Source organism: Ambystoma mexicanum, chromosome 3p, assembly GCF_040938575.1.
Source record: "Ambystoma mexicanum isolate Mex_15411 chromosome 3p, UKY_AmexF1_1, whole genome shotgun sequence".
Lineage (NCBI taxonomy): Eukaryota > Metazoa > Chordata > Amphibia > Caudata > Ambystomatidae > Ambystoma > Ambystoma mexicanum.
Window position 1 is genome coordinate 28,097,002 of NC_090925.1, and position 16,868 is coordinate 28,113,869.

Genomic DNA, 16,868 nt, shown 5'->3' on the forward strand with positions numbered 1-16,868 from the left:
CCCTCAAGGACACTGTCTTCCTTCATCGAGTCCCATTCATGAGCATAGCCCTCAAGGACACGGTCTTCCTTCATCGAGTCCCATTCATGAGCATAACCCTCAAGGACACCGTCTTCCTTCATCGAGTCCCATTCATGAGCATAACCCTCAAGGACACCTTCTTCCTTCATCGAGTCCCATTCATGACCATAACCCTCAAGGACACCTTCTTCCTTCATCGAGTCCCATTCGTGCCCATAATCCTCAAGGACACCTTCTTCCTTCATCAAATCCCATTCATGACCATAACCCTCAAGGACACCTTTTTCCTTCATCGAGTCCCATTCTTGACCATAACCCTCAAGGACACCTTCTTCCTTCATCGAGTCCCATATATGACCATAACCCTCTAGGGCATCTTCTTCCTTCATCGAGTCCCATTCATGACCATAACCCTCAAGGACACCATCTTCCTTCATCGAGTCCCATTCATGAGCATAACCCTCAAGGACACCTTCTTCCTTCATCGAGTCCCATTCATGACCATAACCCTCAAGGACACCTTCTTCCTTCATCGAGTCCCATTCGTGCCCATAATCCTCAAGGACACCTTCTTCCTTCATCAAATCCCATTCATGACCATAACCCTCAAGGACACCTTTTTCCTTCACCGAGTCCCATTCTTGACCATAACCCTCAAGGACACCTTCTTCCTTCATCGAGTCCCATATATGACCATAACCCTCTAGGGCATCTTCTTCCTTCATCGAGTCCCATTCATGACCATAACCCTCAAGGACACCATCTTCCTTCATCGAGTCCCATTCATGAGCATAACCCTCAAGGACACCTTCTTCCTTCATTGAGTCCTCTACAAAAGAAGAGGTCTGTGTGCATCGATCGCAAGAAGCGGCACTATGTTGTATTGGCCGTTGAAGACTTCTCCTTGGCTTTTTGGATCCAAACAGACATTTAACTTACGCAAACTAACTTGTTGTATCTAGTCAGGTGATGTCCTAGGCTAATACCTGTGGACAATGGCATGTCTTTAAAATGCCAGTGGGAAGTGACTCACAACAATGCAAAAAAGGCAAATATACATAAAAGCCAGGCTTCCATCTCCAATGAAAGGAAGTTGGAGAGGGCAACAAGAGAGACGGAGGACTGAAAAGCTAATGGAGTCAAATAAATGAACAATTAAAGGCCAAACATGAAGTTCACGCAAGAGTATGTGTGGTGGGGAGAGTCACATGATGGAGAGGACAAAGTTCTTTAATGGAAGCCAAAGGAGCCTCTTGTTCACCAAGATTTTATGGATGGCTGCTAGGGTACAGAGGACTGTAGTATAATTCAAACATTCCTTCAATCTTGGAATCATAGAGGATTTTAACAGCGAAAGGGAGCTCTGCGTGTGGCCCTGCCCCGATCAATCTTCCTCTAGGACGAAGGAACCCAGCCGGTCAACGAGCTATCACACGCCGCAGGAGCATATCATTGTTATTCAATGACTCTTTTAGGGTTGGTCATATCACTGAAGTGCTTGGGCCTCTGTGGAACGTACAACGAGGTTCCGCTGGAGGATGATCAGAAAAAAACAAACACAGGTGGACATCATTTGGAGGGTGATCCTCCAAACAAGAGCTACGCTCACCTGATGATTGCAGCAAAGATGTATGATGTCTTAAGTGACCCCTGAAAACGCAGACATGTGTATTCGAGCAAAGCACCCTTGGTCATGGCTTACGGTCTCTCTGAGGCGCCCCTCACCATTGTGAATGACTCTTAAGAAATACTGTACTTCATCGGCTGACTTGCAACAACTAGACCGTTGCCATTTACTTTCCCTTTTTTCCAATATGCCAACACCATCTTGGAGTGTAGAAATTCAAGACACACAATCAGGAATATAACACATACTTAAAGAAATGCTCTCTCAGAATGGCATTCAGGTCAATAATCCATTAACATCACCCATTGCTTATATGGCAACGGTTCCTGTATTAAACAATTCTTCAATTCCTAGTGACATCTTTATCGTTACATATGATATTCCTGTTGCATGCATCTGCATAGACATGAATTATCTTATCTAAATCCATATTAAAGAAGGCGATATTTGCAATCTTAAACTAAATGATACGACCCGTTATTGGCAAGGTATTTTAATCTTGGATAATATTTCGAATTTCAATATTGCATATTTTTAAAAGTCAACCTAATTTGCCCTCTCAAGTTTTCACTGCGAAACAATATAAACAACAAAACAATAAGCAACACAAGCTTGATTGTTCAATCACCATAAGTATTGAGTTTTGTTTGGCTGAGAAACACAGAAATTGGCAATCATCAAATTAATGGACATTGTCAAATGCTGTTCTATACCATCCTGCTTAGATGCTCCTGTTAGAGCCAGAAAATAACATGGTATTGTCACCTATAACCTGAAAATATACATGGCTCATTTTAAGGGACAACATTAATTTGGCTCCATTTCTTTTTAATTCAAGTGCCCTTTTCCATCTCATATTGGTGGATGTTACTAATCAACCGCAGAATCACTGATCGGACCCTAATCATAATGGTACCTTTGAAGACATTTCAATCATGACTTAGATTGTGTGCGACTCATGATCCTGTGGTTTTCCGTTGCGGGCTCTGTTCCACTTTTGTAGAACACGTGGATTGTATTAGTATCATATTTTATTATCTGCAGGTTCTCAGTGTCGTTGACGCATTGTTCTGTTTCTCTTCTTTTTCCAGTAGTTACCTGCATATTTACATGGCACTTTGCCTGGTGCAAAACTTGTCCCCAGCGCTGGACCAGAGGTTTCAGAAAGTCCGCCGAGAGCTAAGCATCAGCACTCAGGAATCAGAATCTCAAGCAATGGTTCGTCTCTATGTCTTTTGCATTTACTTATATAGTTTTTAATCCTAATTCCAGAGGGAGTGCACCACTGGTCCCCTAAGGTGACTGCGCGTCATATCCTGATCTATTTGTGAAACAAGGCCTTACACAGGACTCCAACTCTTCAAAGAAGTCTTCTTTATCAAATCATACTTAGATTTTCTTGCTCAGAGGTAACACTGTCTACAATAAATTGATTGTCTGCAATGAATTGATTATATATTTGTACATCATCAATATACTTATTTTGCCCCGCATTTGAATTGAGTCAGATGACGAGCGATCCGGTGCACCTATCAAAGTATCTTTGATCATTCGGTGCTTTGACTCTTTGCATAACATGGACTATGTCTTGGGGGTGTCAGATAGTTTAACAGATTCCATGGTGCATATGAAAATAGATTGAAGTTTGATTCTTCCAAAATCATCAAAGTGAAAAGTGGTGCAGTAACAACAATCAGAAACATTAAGAGAATAAGGGCTCAAGGGGACAGACATGTCAACAATTCAATCTTTAACATTCGGTGATGAGTCCTCGCCAGTCAGTTTAGCAGCCGTCACTAGATGGATACAGACAACTTGGATAAGGAAAAACGGGGATATCAAAATTACTACATTAGGGTTCACAGTCAGGCCGTAAGTGCCAAGTCTCCTCTGCATCACTCTGGCTGTAGCCTAAAAGCAGAGGTTTTCGTCTTGTAATGGGAGAGATTTGAACGCGGGTGTGGAGCCCAATTCCCGGACATACAGATACGTCTTGCTTTGAATGGTCATTGGAGCATGTCCCTGGTGGATTTGCACAGCGTTTGGGTGTAGAATTGTCCACTGCTGGCTCTTATTGGAATCCTCTTCATCTGGGAGACGTGCTATAGGGTGCTAATAGAAGGTTTCACGTATGTTTGAGATGTTGTAAATGTATTTGCAGCGCGGATTAGACGTCAAGGTCACATTAGGCCAGAGTAGGGGGTCGGATTCTGGAATCTGCCAGCTGAGCTGTGTGAAACAGGCGTCAGTAGACACATTCTCATGGTTCTGCCGTCATCACCCACCTAAGGCACAGCCTTAACATGGAGCCATTGGACATGTAGAAGTCATTCACTTCTGTCATTTATCTAACACCTGTCTCTGATAGCTTTTGGAGGGAGCTCCAGAGTCAGGGTGAAGCGAGGGCTCAGAGCGCAGATTCCTGCCTCCACGCCCTTCGTACCTCAGATGGTTTGAATGAGGCTAAGCCATCACCTTTCAGTTTTGCTTTAGTCGCCCCAGGTGAGACTGGTATCCCCCGATGTGGGAGCCTGCTGGGCTTAGAGACCCAAGCTGCACCTCAATGCCTAAGGACAAGGAGCCTGAAACATTTCTGGGGCTGTTTGTGGTCTTGTGCAGAAGGGATGTGACCAAACAGTTTGGGCGTTATGGTTAGGATCAGGCCTGGTTTCCATATGGTCTGTTTGCTTCTATAATGGCTTGGAAAAACGATGGTCTGCATGGATGCCCATATCAATGCCAATGGTTATGATTAATTCAAAGACGTCCAGCCATCAACTTTCTGTTTTTGTTGACCAAGACTTCCCCAGAGTTGATCTTAGTCAGAGGGTTTCAACACAGTAATTTCACACTTTTGCTGAAACCTGACGGTATCCCATATATTGTGACTGGCCTAAGTGGATAACTTGACACAATCCATCAAGTGCTTTCTCTTCCTCAAGTGATAGGACAGTGTGCGGCTCTGTGCCTCTTGTACCCACAGCATTAGCAGTGTTAGCGTTTCGGTTTGATGCTGAATATTACCCAGCAAACCTCCCCACTTTTTAAAGATTCACCCCCTGTTTTAAATACCTTCAACTGTTCCAGTACCCAGATCCTCTCTATCATCCCACCTCATTGGATTGAATGCTCCATTCAGCCACCCGTGCTTCCTTGGGTCAGGACTCACTTGACTGGGTAGGATGCCTCCCAGGGACTCACTAGCACAAGTGTGATTGGTCTCATAACCATTCTCAATCACCCCTCTGGGTTTAAGTATCACAGTCTCTTTACTTTGACTGGGATGAGTAGGATTGGTCCTATAACGATTCTCATTCACTCCTTTGGGTTTAAGTATCACAGTCTCTTTACTTTGACTGGGATGAGTAGGATTGGTCCCATAACAATTCTTATTCACTCCTCTGGGTTTTAGTATCACAGTCTCTTTACTTTGACTAGGATGAGTAGGAGTGGTCCCATAAAGATTCTCATTCACTCCTCTTGGTTTAAGTATCACAGTCTCTTTACTTTGACTGGGATGAGTAGGATTGGTCCCATAACGATTCTCATTCACTCATTTGGGTTTAAGTATCGCAGTCTCTTTACTTTGACTGGGATGAGTAGGATTGGTCCCATAAAGATTCGTATTCACTCCTCTGGGTTTTAGTATCACAGTCTCTTTACTTTGACTGGGATGAGTAGGAGTGTTCCCATAACGATTCTCATTCACTCCTCTGGGTTTAAGTATCACAGTCTCTTTACTTTGACTGGGAGGAGTAGGATTTCCCATAACGATTCTCATTCACTCCTCTGGGTCTAAGTATCACAGTCTCTTTACTTTGACTGGGATAAGTAGGAGTGGTCCCATAACGATTTTCATTCACTCCTCTGGGTTTAAGTATCACAGTCTCTTTACTTTGACTGGGATGAGTAGGATTGGTCCCATAACAATTCTTATTCACTCCTCTGGGATTTAGTATCACAGTCTCTTTACTTTGACTGGGATGAGTAGGAGTGGTCCCATAACGATTCTCATTCAATCCTCTGGGTTTAAGTATCACAGTCTCTTTACTTTGACTGGGAGGAGTAGGATTTCCCATAACGATTCGCATTCACTCCTCTGGGTTTAAGTATCACAGTCTCTTTACTTTGACTGGGACAAGTGTGATTGGTCTCATAACCATTCTCAATCACCCCTCTGGGTTTAAGTATCACAGTCTCTTTACTTTGACTGGGATGAGTAGGATTGGTCCCATAACGATTTTCATTCACTCCTCTGGGTTTAAGTATCACCGTCTCTTTACTTTGACTGGGACAAGTGTGATTGGTCTCATAACCATTCTCAATCACCCCTCTGGGTTTAAGTATCACAGTCTCTTTACTTTGACTGGGATGAGTAGGATTCGTCTCATAACGATTTTTATTCACTCCTCTGGGTTTAAGTATCACAGTCTCTTTACTTTGACTGGGACACGTGTGATTGGTCTCATAACCATTCTCAATCACCCCTCTGGGTTTAAGTATCACAGTCTCTTTACTTTGACTGGGATGAGTAGGATTGGTCCCATAACGATTTTCATTCACTCCTCTGGGTTTAAGTATCACAGTCTCTTTACTTTGACTGGGACACGTGTGATTGGTCTCATAACCATTCTCAATGACCCCTCTGGGTTTAAGTATCACAGTCTCTTTACTTTGACTGGGATGAGTAGGATTGGTCCCATAACGATTCTCATTCACTCCTTTGGGTTTAAGTATCGCAGTCTCTTTACTTTGACTGGGATGAGTAGGATTGGTCCCATAAAGATTCTTATTCACTCCTCTGGGTTTTAGTATCACAGTCTCTTTACTTTGACTGGGATGAGTAGGAGTGTTCCCATAACGATTCTCATTCACTCCTCTGGGTTCAAGTATCACAGTCTCTTTACTTTGACTGGGAGGAGTAGGATTTCCCATAACGATTCTCATTCACTCCTCTGGGTCTAAGTATCACAGTCTCTTTACTTTGAATGGTATAAGTAGGAGTGGTCCCATAACGATTTTCATTCACTCCTCTGGGTTTAAGTATCACAGTCTCTTTACTTTGACTGGGATGAGTAGTATTGGTCCCATAACAATTCTTATTCACTCCTCTGGGTTTTAGTATCACAGTCTCTTTACTTTGACTGGGATGAGTAGGAGTGGTCCCATAACGATTCTCATTCAATCCTCTGGGTTTAAGTATCACAGTCTCTTTACTTTGACTGGGAGGAGTAGGATTTCCCATAACGATTCTCATTCACTCCTCTGGGTTTAAGTATCACAGTCTCTTTACTTTGACTGGGACAAGTGTGATTGGTCTCATAACCATTCTCAATCACCCCTCTGGGTTTAAGTATCACAGTCTCTTTACTTTGACTGGGATGAGTAGGATTGGTCCCATAACGATTTTCATTCACTCCTCTGGGTTTAAGTATCACCGTCTCTTTACTTTGACTGGGACAAGTGTGATTGGTCTCATAACCATTCTCAATCACCCCTCTGGGTTTAAGTATCACAGTCTCTTTACTTTGACTGGGACAAGTGTGATTGGTCTCATAACCATTCTCAATCACGACTCTGGGTTTAAGTATCACAGTCTCTTTACTTTGACTGGGATGAGTAGGATTAGTCCCATAACAATTCTCATTCACTCCTTTGGGTTTAAGTATCACAGTCTCTTTACTTTGACTGGGATGAGTAGGAGTGGTCCCATAACGTTTCTCATTCAATCCTCTGGGTTTCAGTATCACAGTCTCTTTACTTTGACTGGGACAAGTGTGATTGGTCTCATAACCATTCTCAATCACCCCTCTGGGTTTAAGTATCACAGTCTCTTTACTTTGACTGGGATGAGTAGGATTGGTCCCATAACGATTCTCATTCACTCCTTTGGGTTTAAGTATCGCAGTCTCTTTACTTTGACTGGGATGAGTAGGATTGGTCCCATAAAGATTCTTATTCACTCCTCTGGGTTTTAGTATCACAGTCTCTTTACTTTGACTGGGATGAGTAGGAGTGGTCCCATAATGATTCTCATTCACTGCTCTGGGTTTAAGTATCACAGTCTCTTTACTTTGACTGGGACAAGTGTGATTGGTCTCATAACCATTCTCAATCACCCCTCTGGGTTTAAGTATCACAGTCTCTTTACTTTGACTCGGATGAGTAGAATTGGTCCCATAATGATTCTTATTCACTCCTCTGGTTTTTAGTATCACAGTCTCTTTACTTTGATTGGGATGAGTAGGAGTGGTCCCATAACGATTCTCATTCACTCCTCTGGGTTTAAGTATCAAAGTCGCTTTACTTTGACTGGGAGGAGTAGGATTTCTCATAACGATTCTCATTCACTCCTCTGGGTTTAAGTATCACAGTCTGTTTACTTTGACTGGGATGAGTAGGATTGGTCCTATAACGATTTTCATTCACTCCTCTGGGTTTAAGTATCACAGTCTCTTTACTTTGACTGGGATGAGTAGGATTGGTCCCATAACAATTCTTATTCACTCCTCTGGGTTTTAGTATCACAGTCTCTTTACTTTGACTGGGATGAGTAGGATTTCCCATAACGATTATCATTCACTCCTCTTGGTTTAAGTATCACAGTCTCTTTACTTTGACTGGGACAAGTGTGATTGGTCTCATAACCATTCTCAATCACCCCTCTGGGTTTAAGTATCAAGTCTCTTTACTTTGACTGGGATAAGTAGGATTGGTCCCATAACGATTTTCATTCACTCCTCTGGGTTTAAGTATCACAGTCTCTTTACTTTGATTGGGATGAGTAGGAGTGGTCCCATAACGATTCTCATTCACTCCTCTCGGTTTAAGTATCACAGTCTCTTTACTTTGACTGGGATGAGTAGGATTGTCCCATAACGATTCTCATTCACGCCTCTGGGTTTTAGTATCTCAGACTCTTTACTTTGACTGGGATGAGTAGGATTGGTCCTATAACGATTTTCATTCTCTCCTCTGGGTTTAAGTATCACACTCTCTTTACTTTGACTGTGAGGAGTAGGATTTCCCATAACGATTCTCATTCACTTCTCTGGGTTTAAGTATCACAGACTCTTTACTTTGAATGGGTTGAGGATTGGTCCCATAACAATTCTCATTCACTTCTCTGGGTTTAAGTATCACCAACTCTTTACTTTGACTGGGATGCGGATTGGTCCCATAACGATTCTCATTCACCCCTCTAGGTTTAAGTATCGCAGTCTCTTTACTTTGACTGGGATGAGCAGGATTGGTCCTATAACGATTTTCATTCACTCCTCTGGGTTTAAGTATCACAGTCTCTTTACTTTGACTGGGATGAGTAGGATTGGTCCCATAACAATTCTTATTCACTCCTCTGGGTTTTAGTATCACAGTCTCTTTACTTTGACTGGGATGAGTAGGATTTCCCATAACGATTATCATTCACTCCTCTTGGTTTAAGTATCACAGTCTCTTTACTTTGACTGGGACAAGTGTGATTGGTCTCATAACCATTCTCAATCACCCCTCTGGGTTTAAGTATCACAGTCTCTTTACTTTGACTCGGATGAGTAGAATTGGTCCCATAATGATTCTTATTCACTCCTCTGGTTTTTAGTATCACAGTCTCTTTACTTTGATTGGGATGAGTAGGAGTGGTCCCATAACGATTCTCATTCACTCCTCTGGGTTTAAGTATCAAAGTCGCTTTACTTTGACTGGGAGGAGTAGGATTTCTCATAACGATTCTCATTCACTCCTCTGGGTTTAAGTATCACAGTCTGTTTACTTTGACTGGGATGAGTAGGATTGGTCCTATAACGATTTTCATTCACTCCTCTGGGTTTAAGTATCACAGTCTCTTTACTTTGACTGGGACAAGTGTGATTGGTCTCATAACCATTCTCAATCACCCCTCTGGGTTTAAGTATCACAGTCTCTTTACTTTGACTGGGATGAGTATGATTAGTCCCATAACGATTCTCATTCACTCCTTTGGGTTTAAGTATCACAGTCTCTTTACTTTGACTGGGATGAGTAGGAGTGGTCCCAAAACGATTCTCGTTCACTCCTCTGGGTTTAAGTATCACAGTCTCTTTTCTTTGACTGGGACAAGTGTGATTGGTCTCATAACCATTCTCAATCACCCCTCTGAGTTTAAGTATCACAGTCTCTTTACTTTGACTGGGATGAGTAGGATTGGTCCCATAACAATTCTCATTCACTCCTTTGGGTTTAAGTATCACAGTCTCTTTTCTTTGACTGGGTTGAGTAGGATTGGTCCCATAACGATTTTTATTCACTCCTCTGGGTAAGTATCACAGTCTCTTTACTTTGACTGGGACAAGTGTGATTGGTCTCATAACCATTCTCAATCACCCCTCTGGGTTTAAGTATCACAAACTCTTTACTTTGACTGGGATGAGTAGGAGTGGTCCCAAAACGATTCTCGTTCACTCCTCTGGGTTTAAGTATCACAGTCTCTTTACTTTGACTGGGATGAGTAGGAGTGGTTCCATAACGATTCTCATTCAATCCTCTGGGTTTAAGTATCACAGTCTCATTACTTTGACTGGGATGAGTAGGATTGGTCCCATAAAGATTCTTATTCACTCCTCTGGGTTTTAGTATCACAGTCTCTTTACGTTGACTCGAATGAGTAGGAGTGGTCCCATAACAATTCTCATTCACTCCTCTGGGTTTAAGTATCACAGTCTCTTTACTTTGACTGGGATAAGTAGGAGTGGTCCCATAACGATTTGCATTCACTCCACTGGGTTTAAGTATCACAGTCTCTTTACTTTGACTGTGAAGAGTATGATTAGTCCCATAACGATTCTCATTCACTCCTTTGGGTTTAAGTATCACAGTCTCTTTACTTTGACTGGGATGAGTAGGAGTGGTCCCATAACGATTCTCATTCACTCCTCTGGGTTTAAGTATCACAGTCTCTTTACTTTGACTGGGAGGAGTAGGATTTCTCATAACGATTCTCAATCACCCCTCTGGGTTTAAGTATCACAGTCTCTTTACTTTGACTGGGATGAGTAGGATTGGTCCCATAACGATTTTCATTCACTCCTCTGGGTTTAAGTATCACAGTCTCTTTACTTTGACTGGGACAAGTGTGATTGGTCTCATAACCATTCTCAATCACCCCTCTGGGTTTAAGTATCAAGTCTCTTTACTTTGACTGGGATGAGTAGGATTGGTCCCATAACGATTCTCATTCACTCCTTTGGGTTTAAGTATCGCAGTCTCTTTACTTTGACTGGGATGAGTAGGATTGGTCCCATAAAGATTCTTATTCACTCCTCTGGGTTTTAGTATCACAGTCTCTTTACTTTGACTGGGATGAGTAGGAGTGGTCCCATAACGATTCTCATTCACTCCTCTGTGTTTAAGTATCACAGTCTCTTTACTTTGACTGGGATGAGTAGGATTTCCCATAACGATTCTCATTAACTCCTCTGGGTCTAAGTATCACAGTCTCTTTACTTTGACTGGGATAAGTAGGATTGGTCCCATAACGATTTTCATTCACTCCTCTGGGTTTAAGTATCACAGTCTCTTTACTTTGACTGGGACAAGTGTGATTGGTCTCATAACCATTCTCAATCATCCCTCTCGGTTTAAGTATCACAGTCTCTTTACTTTGACTGGGATGAGTAGGATTGTCCCATAACGATTCTCATTCACGCCTCTGGGTTTTAGTATCTCAGACTCTTTACTTTGACTGGGATGAGTACGAGTGGTCCCATAACGATTCTCATTCTCTCCTCTGGGTTTAAGTATCACACTCTCTTTACTTTGACTGTGAGGAGTAGGATTTCCCATAACGATTCTCATTCACTTCTCTGGGTTTAAGTATCACAGACTCTTTACTTTGAATGGGTTGAGGATTGGTCCCATAACAATTCTCATTCACTTCTCTGGGTTTAAGTATCACCAACTCTTTACTTTGACTGGGATGCGGATTGGTCCCATAACGATTCTCATTCACCCCTCTAGGTTTAAGTATCGCAGTCTCTTTACTTTGACTGGGATGAGCAGGAGTGGTCCCATAATGATTCTCATTCACTCCTCTGGGTGTAAGTTTCACAGTCTCTTTTCTTTGACTGTGAGGAGTAGGATTTCTCATAACGATTCTCATTCACTCCTTTGGGTTTAAGTATCACAGTCTCTTTACTTTGACTGGGACAAGTGTGATTGGTCTCATAACCATTCTCAATCATTCCTCTGGGTTTAAGTATCACAGTCTCTTTTCTTTGACTGGGTTGAGTAGGATTGGTCCCATAACGATTTTTATTCACTCCTCTGGGTAAGTATCACAGTCTCTTTACTTTGACTGGGACAAGTGTGATTGGTCTCATAACCATTCTCAATCACCCCTCTGGGTTTAAGTATCACAAACTCTTTACTTTGACTGGGATGAGTAGGAGTGGTCCCAAAACGATTCTCGTTCACTCCTCTGGGTTTAAGTATCACAGTCTCTTTTCTTTGACTGGGACAAGTGTGATTGGTCTCATAACCATTCTCAATCACCCCTCTGAGTTTAAGTATCACAGTCTCTTTACTTTGACTGGGATGAGTAGGATTGGTCCCATAACAATTCTCATTCACTCCTTTGGGTTTAAGTATCGCAGTCTCTTTACTTTGACTGGGATGAGTAGGATTGGTCCCATAAAGATTCTTATTCACTCCTCTGGGTTTTAGTATCACAGTCTCTTTACTTTGACTCGGATGAGTAGGATTGGTCCCATAACGATTCTCATTCACTCCTTTGGGTTTAAGTATCACAGTCTCTTTACTTTGACTGGGATGAGTAGGATTGGTCCCATAATGATTCTTATTCACTCCTCTGGTTTTTAGTATCACAGTCTCTTTACTTTGACTGGGATGAGTAGGAGTGGTCCCATAAAGATTCTCATTCACTCCTCTGGGTTTAAGTATCAAAGTCGCTTTACTTTGACTGGGAGGAGTAGGATTTCTCATAACGATTCTCATTCACTCCTCTGGGTTTAAGTATCACAGTCTCTTTACTTTGACTGGGATGAGTAGGATTGGTCCTATAACGATTTTCATTCACTACTCTGGGTTAAAGTATCACAGTCTATTTACTTTGACTGGGACAAGTGTGATTGGTCTCATAACCATTCTCAATCACCCCTCTGGGTTTAAGTATCACAGTCTCTTTACTTTGACTGGGATGAGTATGATTAGTCCCATAACGATTCTCATTCACTCCTTTGGGTTTAAGTATCACAGTCTCTTTACTTTGACTGGGATGAGTATGATTAGTCCCATAACGATTCTCATTCACTCCTTTGGGTTTAAGTATCACAGTCTCTTTACTTTGACTGGGATGAGTAGGATTGGTCCCATAACGATTTTCATTCACTCCTCTGGGTTTAAGTATCACAGTCTCTTTACTTTGACTGGGACAAGTGTGATTGGTCTCATAACCATTCTCAATCACCCCTCTGGGTTTAAGTATCACAGTCTCTTTACTTTGACTGGGATGAGTAGGATTGGTCCCATAACGATTCTCATTCACTCCTTTGGGTTTAAGTATCGCAGTCTCTTTACTTTGACTGGGATGAGTAGGATTGGTCCCATAAAGATTCTTATTCACTCTTCTGGGTTTTAGTATCACAGTCTCTTTACTTTGACTGGGATGAGTAGGAGTGTTCCCATAACGATTCTCATTCACTCCTCTGGGTTTAAGTATCACAGTCTCTTTACTTTGACTGGGATAAGTAGGAGTGGTCCCATAACGATTTTCATTCACTCCTCTGGGTTTAAGTATCACAGTCTCTTTACTTTGACTGGGATGAGTAGGATTGGTCCCATAACAATTCTTATTCACTCCTCTGGGTTTTAGTATCACAGTCTCTTTACTTTGACTGGGATGAGTAGGAGTGGTCCCATAACGATTCTCATTCAATCCTCTGGGTTTAAGTATCACAGTCTCTTTACTTTGACTGGGAGGAGTAGGATTTCCCATTAACGATTCTCATTCACTCCTCTGGGTTTAAGTATCACAGTCTCTTTACTTTGACTGGGACAAGTGTGATTGGTCTCATAACCATTCTCAATCACCCCTCTGGGTTTAAGTATCACAGTCTCTTTACTTTGACTGGGATGAGTAGGATTGGTCCCATAACGATTTTCATTCACTCCTCTGGGTTTAAGTATCACCGTCTCTTTACTTTGACTGGGACAAGTGTGATTGGTCTCATAACCATTCTCAATCACCCCTCTGGGTTTAAGTATCACAGTCTCTTTACTTTGACTGGGACAAGTGTGATTGGTCTCATAACCATTCTCAATCACGACTCTGGGTTTAAGTATCACAATCTCTTTACTTTGACTGGGATGAGTCGGATTAGTCCCATAACGAATCTCATTCACTCCTTTGGGTTTAAGTATCACAGTCTCTTTACTTTGACTGGGATGAGTAGGAGTGGTCCCATAACGTTTCTCATTCAATCCTCTGGGTTTCAGTATCACAGTCTCTTTACTTTGACTGGGACAAGTGTGATTGGTCTCATAACCATTCTCAATCACCCCTCTGGGTTTAAGTATCACAGTCTCTTTACTTTGACTAGGATGAGTAGGATTGGTCCCATAACGATTCTCATTCACTCCTTTGGGTTTAAGTATCGCAGTCTCTTTACTTTGACTGGGATGAGTAGGATTGGTCCCATAAAGATTCTTATTCACTCCTCTGGGTTTTAGTATCACCGTCTCTTTACTTTGACTGGGATGAGTAGGAGTGGTCCCATAATGATTCTCATTCACTGCTCTGGGTTTAAGTATCACAGTCTCTTTACTTTGACTGGGAGGAGTAGGATTTCTCATAACGATTCTCATTCACTCCTCTGGGTTTAAGTATCACAGTCTGTTTACTTTGACTGGGATGAGTAGGATTGGTCCTATAACGATTTTCATTCACTCCTCTGGGTTTAAGTATCACAGTCTCTTTACTTTGACTGGGATGAGTAGGATTGGTCCCATAACAATTCTTATTCACTCCTCTGGGTTTTAGTATCACAGTCTCTTTACTTTGACTGGGATGAGTAGGATTTCCCATAACGATTATCATTCACTCCTCTTGGTTTAAGTATCACAGTCTCTTTACTTTGACTGGGACAAGTGTGATTGGTCTCATAACCATTCTCAATCACCCCTCTGGGTTTAAGTATCAAGTCTCTTTACTTTGACTGGGATAAGTAGGATTGGTCCCATAACGATTTTCATTCACTCCTCTGGGTTTAAGTATCACAGTCTCTTTACTTTGATTGGGATGAGTAGGAGTGGTCCCATAACGATTCTCATTCACTCCTCTCGGTTTAAGTATCACAGTCTCTTTACTTTGACTGGGATGAGTAGGATTGTCCCATAACGATTCTCATTCACGCCTCTGGGTTTTAGTATCTCAGACTCTTTACTTTGACTGGGATGAGTAGGATTGGTCCTATAACGATTTTCATTCTCTCCTCTGGGTTTAAGTATCACACTCTCTTTACTTTGACTGTGAGGAGTAGGATTTCCCATAACGATTCTCATTCACTTCTCTGGGTTTAAGTATCACAGACTCTTTACTTTGAATGGGTTGAGGATTGGTCCCATAACAATTCTCATTCACTTCTCTGGGTTTAAGTATCACCAACTCTTTACTTTGACTGGGATGCGGATTGGTCCCATAACGATTCTCATTCACCCCTCTAGGTTTAAGTATCGCAGTCTCTTTACTTTGACTGGGATGAGCAGGATTGGTCCTATAACGATTTTCATTCACTCCTCTGGGTTTAAGTATCACAGTCTCTTTACTTTGACTGGGATGAGTAGGATTGGTCCCATAACAATTCTTATTCACTCCTCTGGGTTTTAGTATCACAGTCTCTTTACTTTGACTGGGATGAGTAGGATTTCCCATAACGATTATCATTCACTCCTCTTGGTTTAAGTATCACAGTCTCTTTACTTTGACTGGGACAAGTGTGATTGGTCTCATAACCATTCTCAATCACCCCTCTGGGTTTAAGTATCACAGTCTCTTTACTTTGACTCGGATGAGTAGAATTGGTCCCATAATGATTCTTATTCACTCCTCTGGTTTTTAGTATCACAGTCTCTTTACTTTGATTGGGATGAGTAGGAGTGGTCCCATAACGATTCTCATTCACTCCTCTGGGTTTAAGTATCAAAGTCGCTTTACTTTGACTGGGAGGAGTAGGATTTCTCATAACGATTCTCATTCACTCCTCTGGGTTTAAGTATCACAGTCTGTTTACTTTGACTGGGATGAGTAGGATTGGTCCTATAACGATTTTCATTCACTCCTCTGGGTTTAAGTATCACAGTCTCTTTACTTTGACTGGGACAAGTGTGATTGGTCTCATAACCATTCTCAATCACCCCTCTGGGTTTAAGTATCACAGTCTCTTTACTTTGACTGGGATGAGTATGATTAGTCCCATAACGATTCTCATTCACTCCTTTGGGTTTAAGTATCACAGTCTCTTTACTTTGACTGGGATGAGTAGGAGTGGTCCCAAAACGATTCTCGTTCACTCCTCTGGGTTTAAGTATCACAGTCTCTTTTCTTTGACTGGGACAAGTGTGATTGGTCTCATAACCATTCTCAATCACCCCTCTGAGTTTAAGTATCACAGTCTCTTTACTTTGACTGGGATGAGTAGGATTGGTCCCATAACAATTCTCATTCACTCCTTTGGGTTTAAGTATCACAGTCTCTTTTCTTTGACTGGGTTGAGTAGGATTGGTCCCATAACGATTTTTATTCACTCCTCTGGGTAAGTATCACAGTCTCTTTACTTTGACTGGGACAAGTGTGATTGGTCTCATAACCATTCTCAATCACCCCTCTGGGTTTAAGTATCACAAACTCTTTACTTTGACTGGGATGAGTAGGAGTGGTCCCAAAACGATTCTCGTTCACTCCTCTGGGTTTAAGTATCACAGTCTCTTTACTTTGACTGGGATGAGTAGGAGTGGTTCCATAACGATTCTCATTCAATCCTCTGGGTTTAAGTATCACAGTCTCATTACTTTGACTGGGATGAGTAGGATTGGTCCCATAACAATTCTCATTCACTCCTTTGGGTTTAAGTATCGCAGTCTCTTTACTTTGACTGGGATGAGTAGGATTGGTCCCATAAAGATTCTTATTCACTCCTCTGGGTTTTAGTATCACAGTCTCTTTACGTTG

General features: G+C 41.9%; 1 protein-coding gene across 5 annotated transcripts in view; it reads left to right on the forward strand.

Moving 5' to 3' along the window:
- LOC138580092 (kell blood group glycoprotein-like) overlaps nucleotides 1-16,868 on the forward strand; it is a 537,793-nt gene that overhangs the window by 416,589 nt on the left and 104,336 nt on the right. For all 5 annotated transcript variants that reach the window (XM_069650368.1, XM_069650367.1, XM_069650369.1 and 2 more), the window contains exon 9: nucleotides 2,740-2,866. In XM_069650368.1, the coding sequence (XP_069506469.1) occupies nucleotides 2,740-2,866 (127 nt within the window). The remainder of the gene's footprint in view (nucleotides 1-2,739; nucleotides 2,867-16,868) is intronic.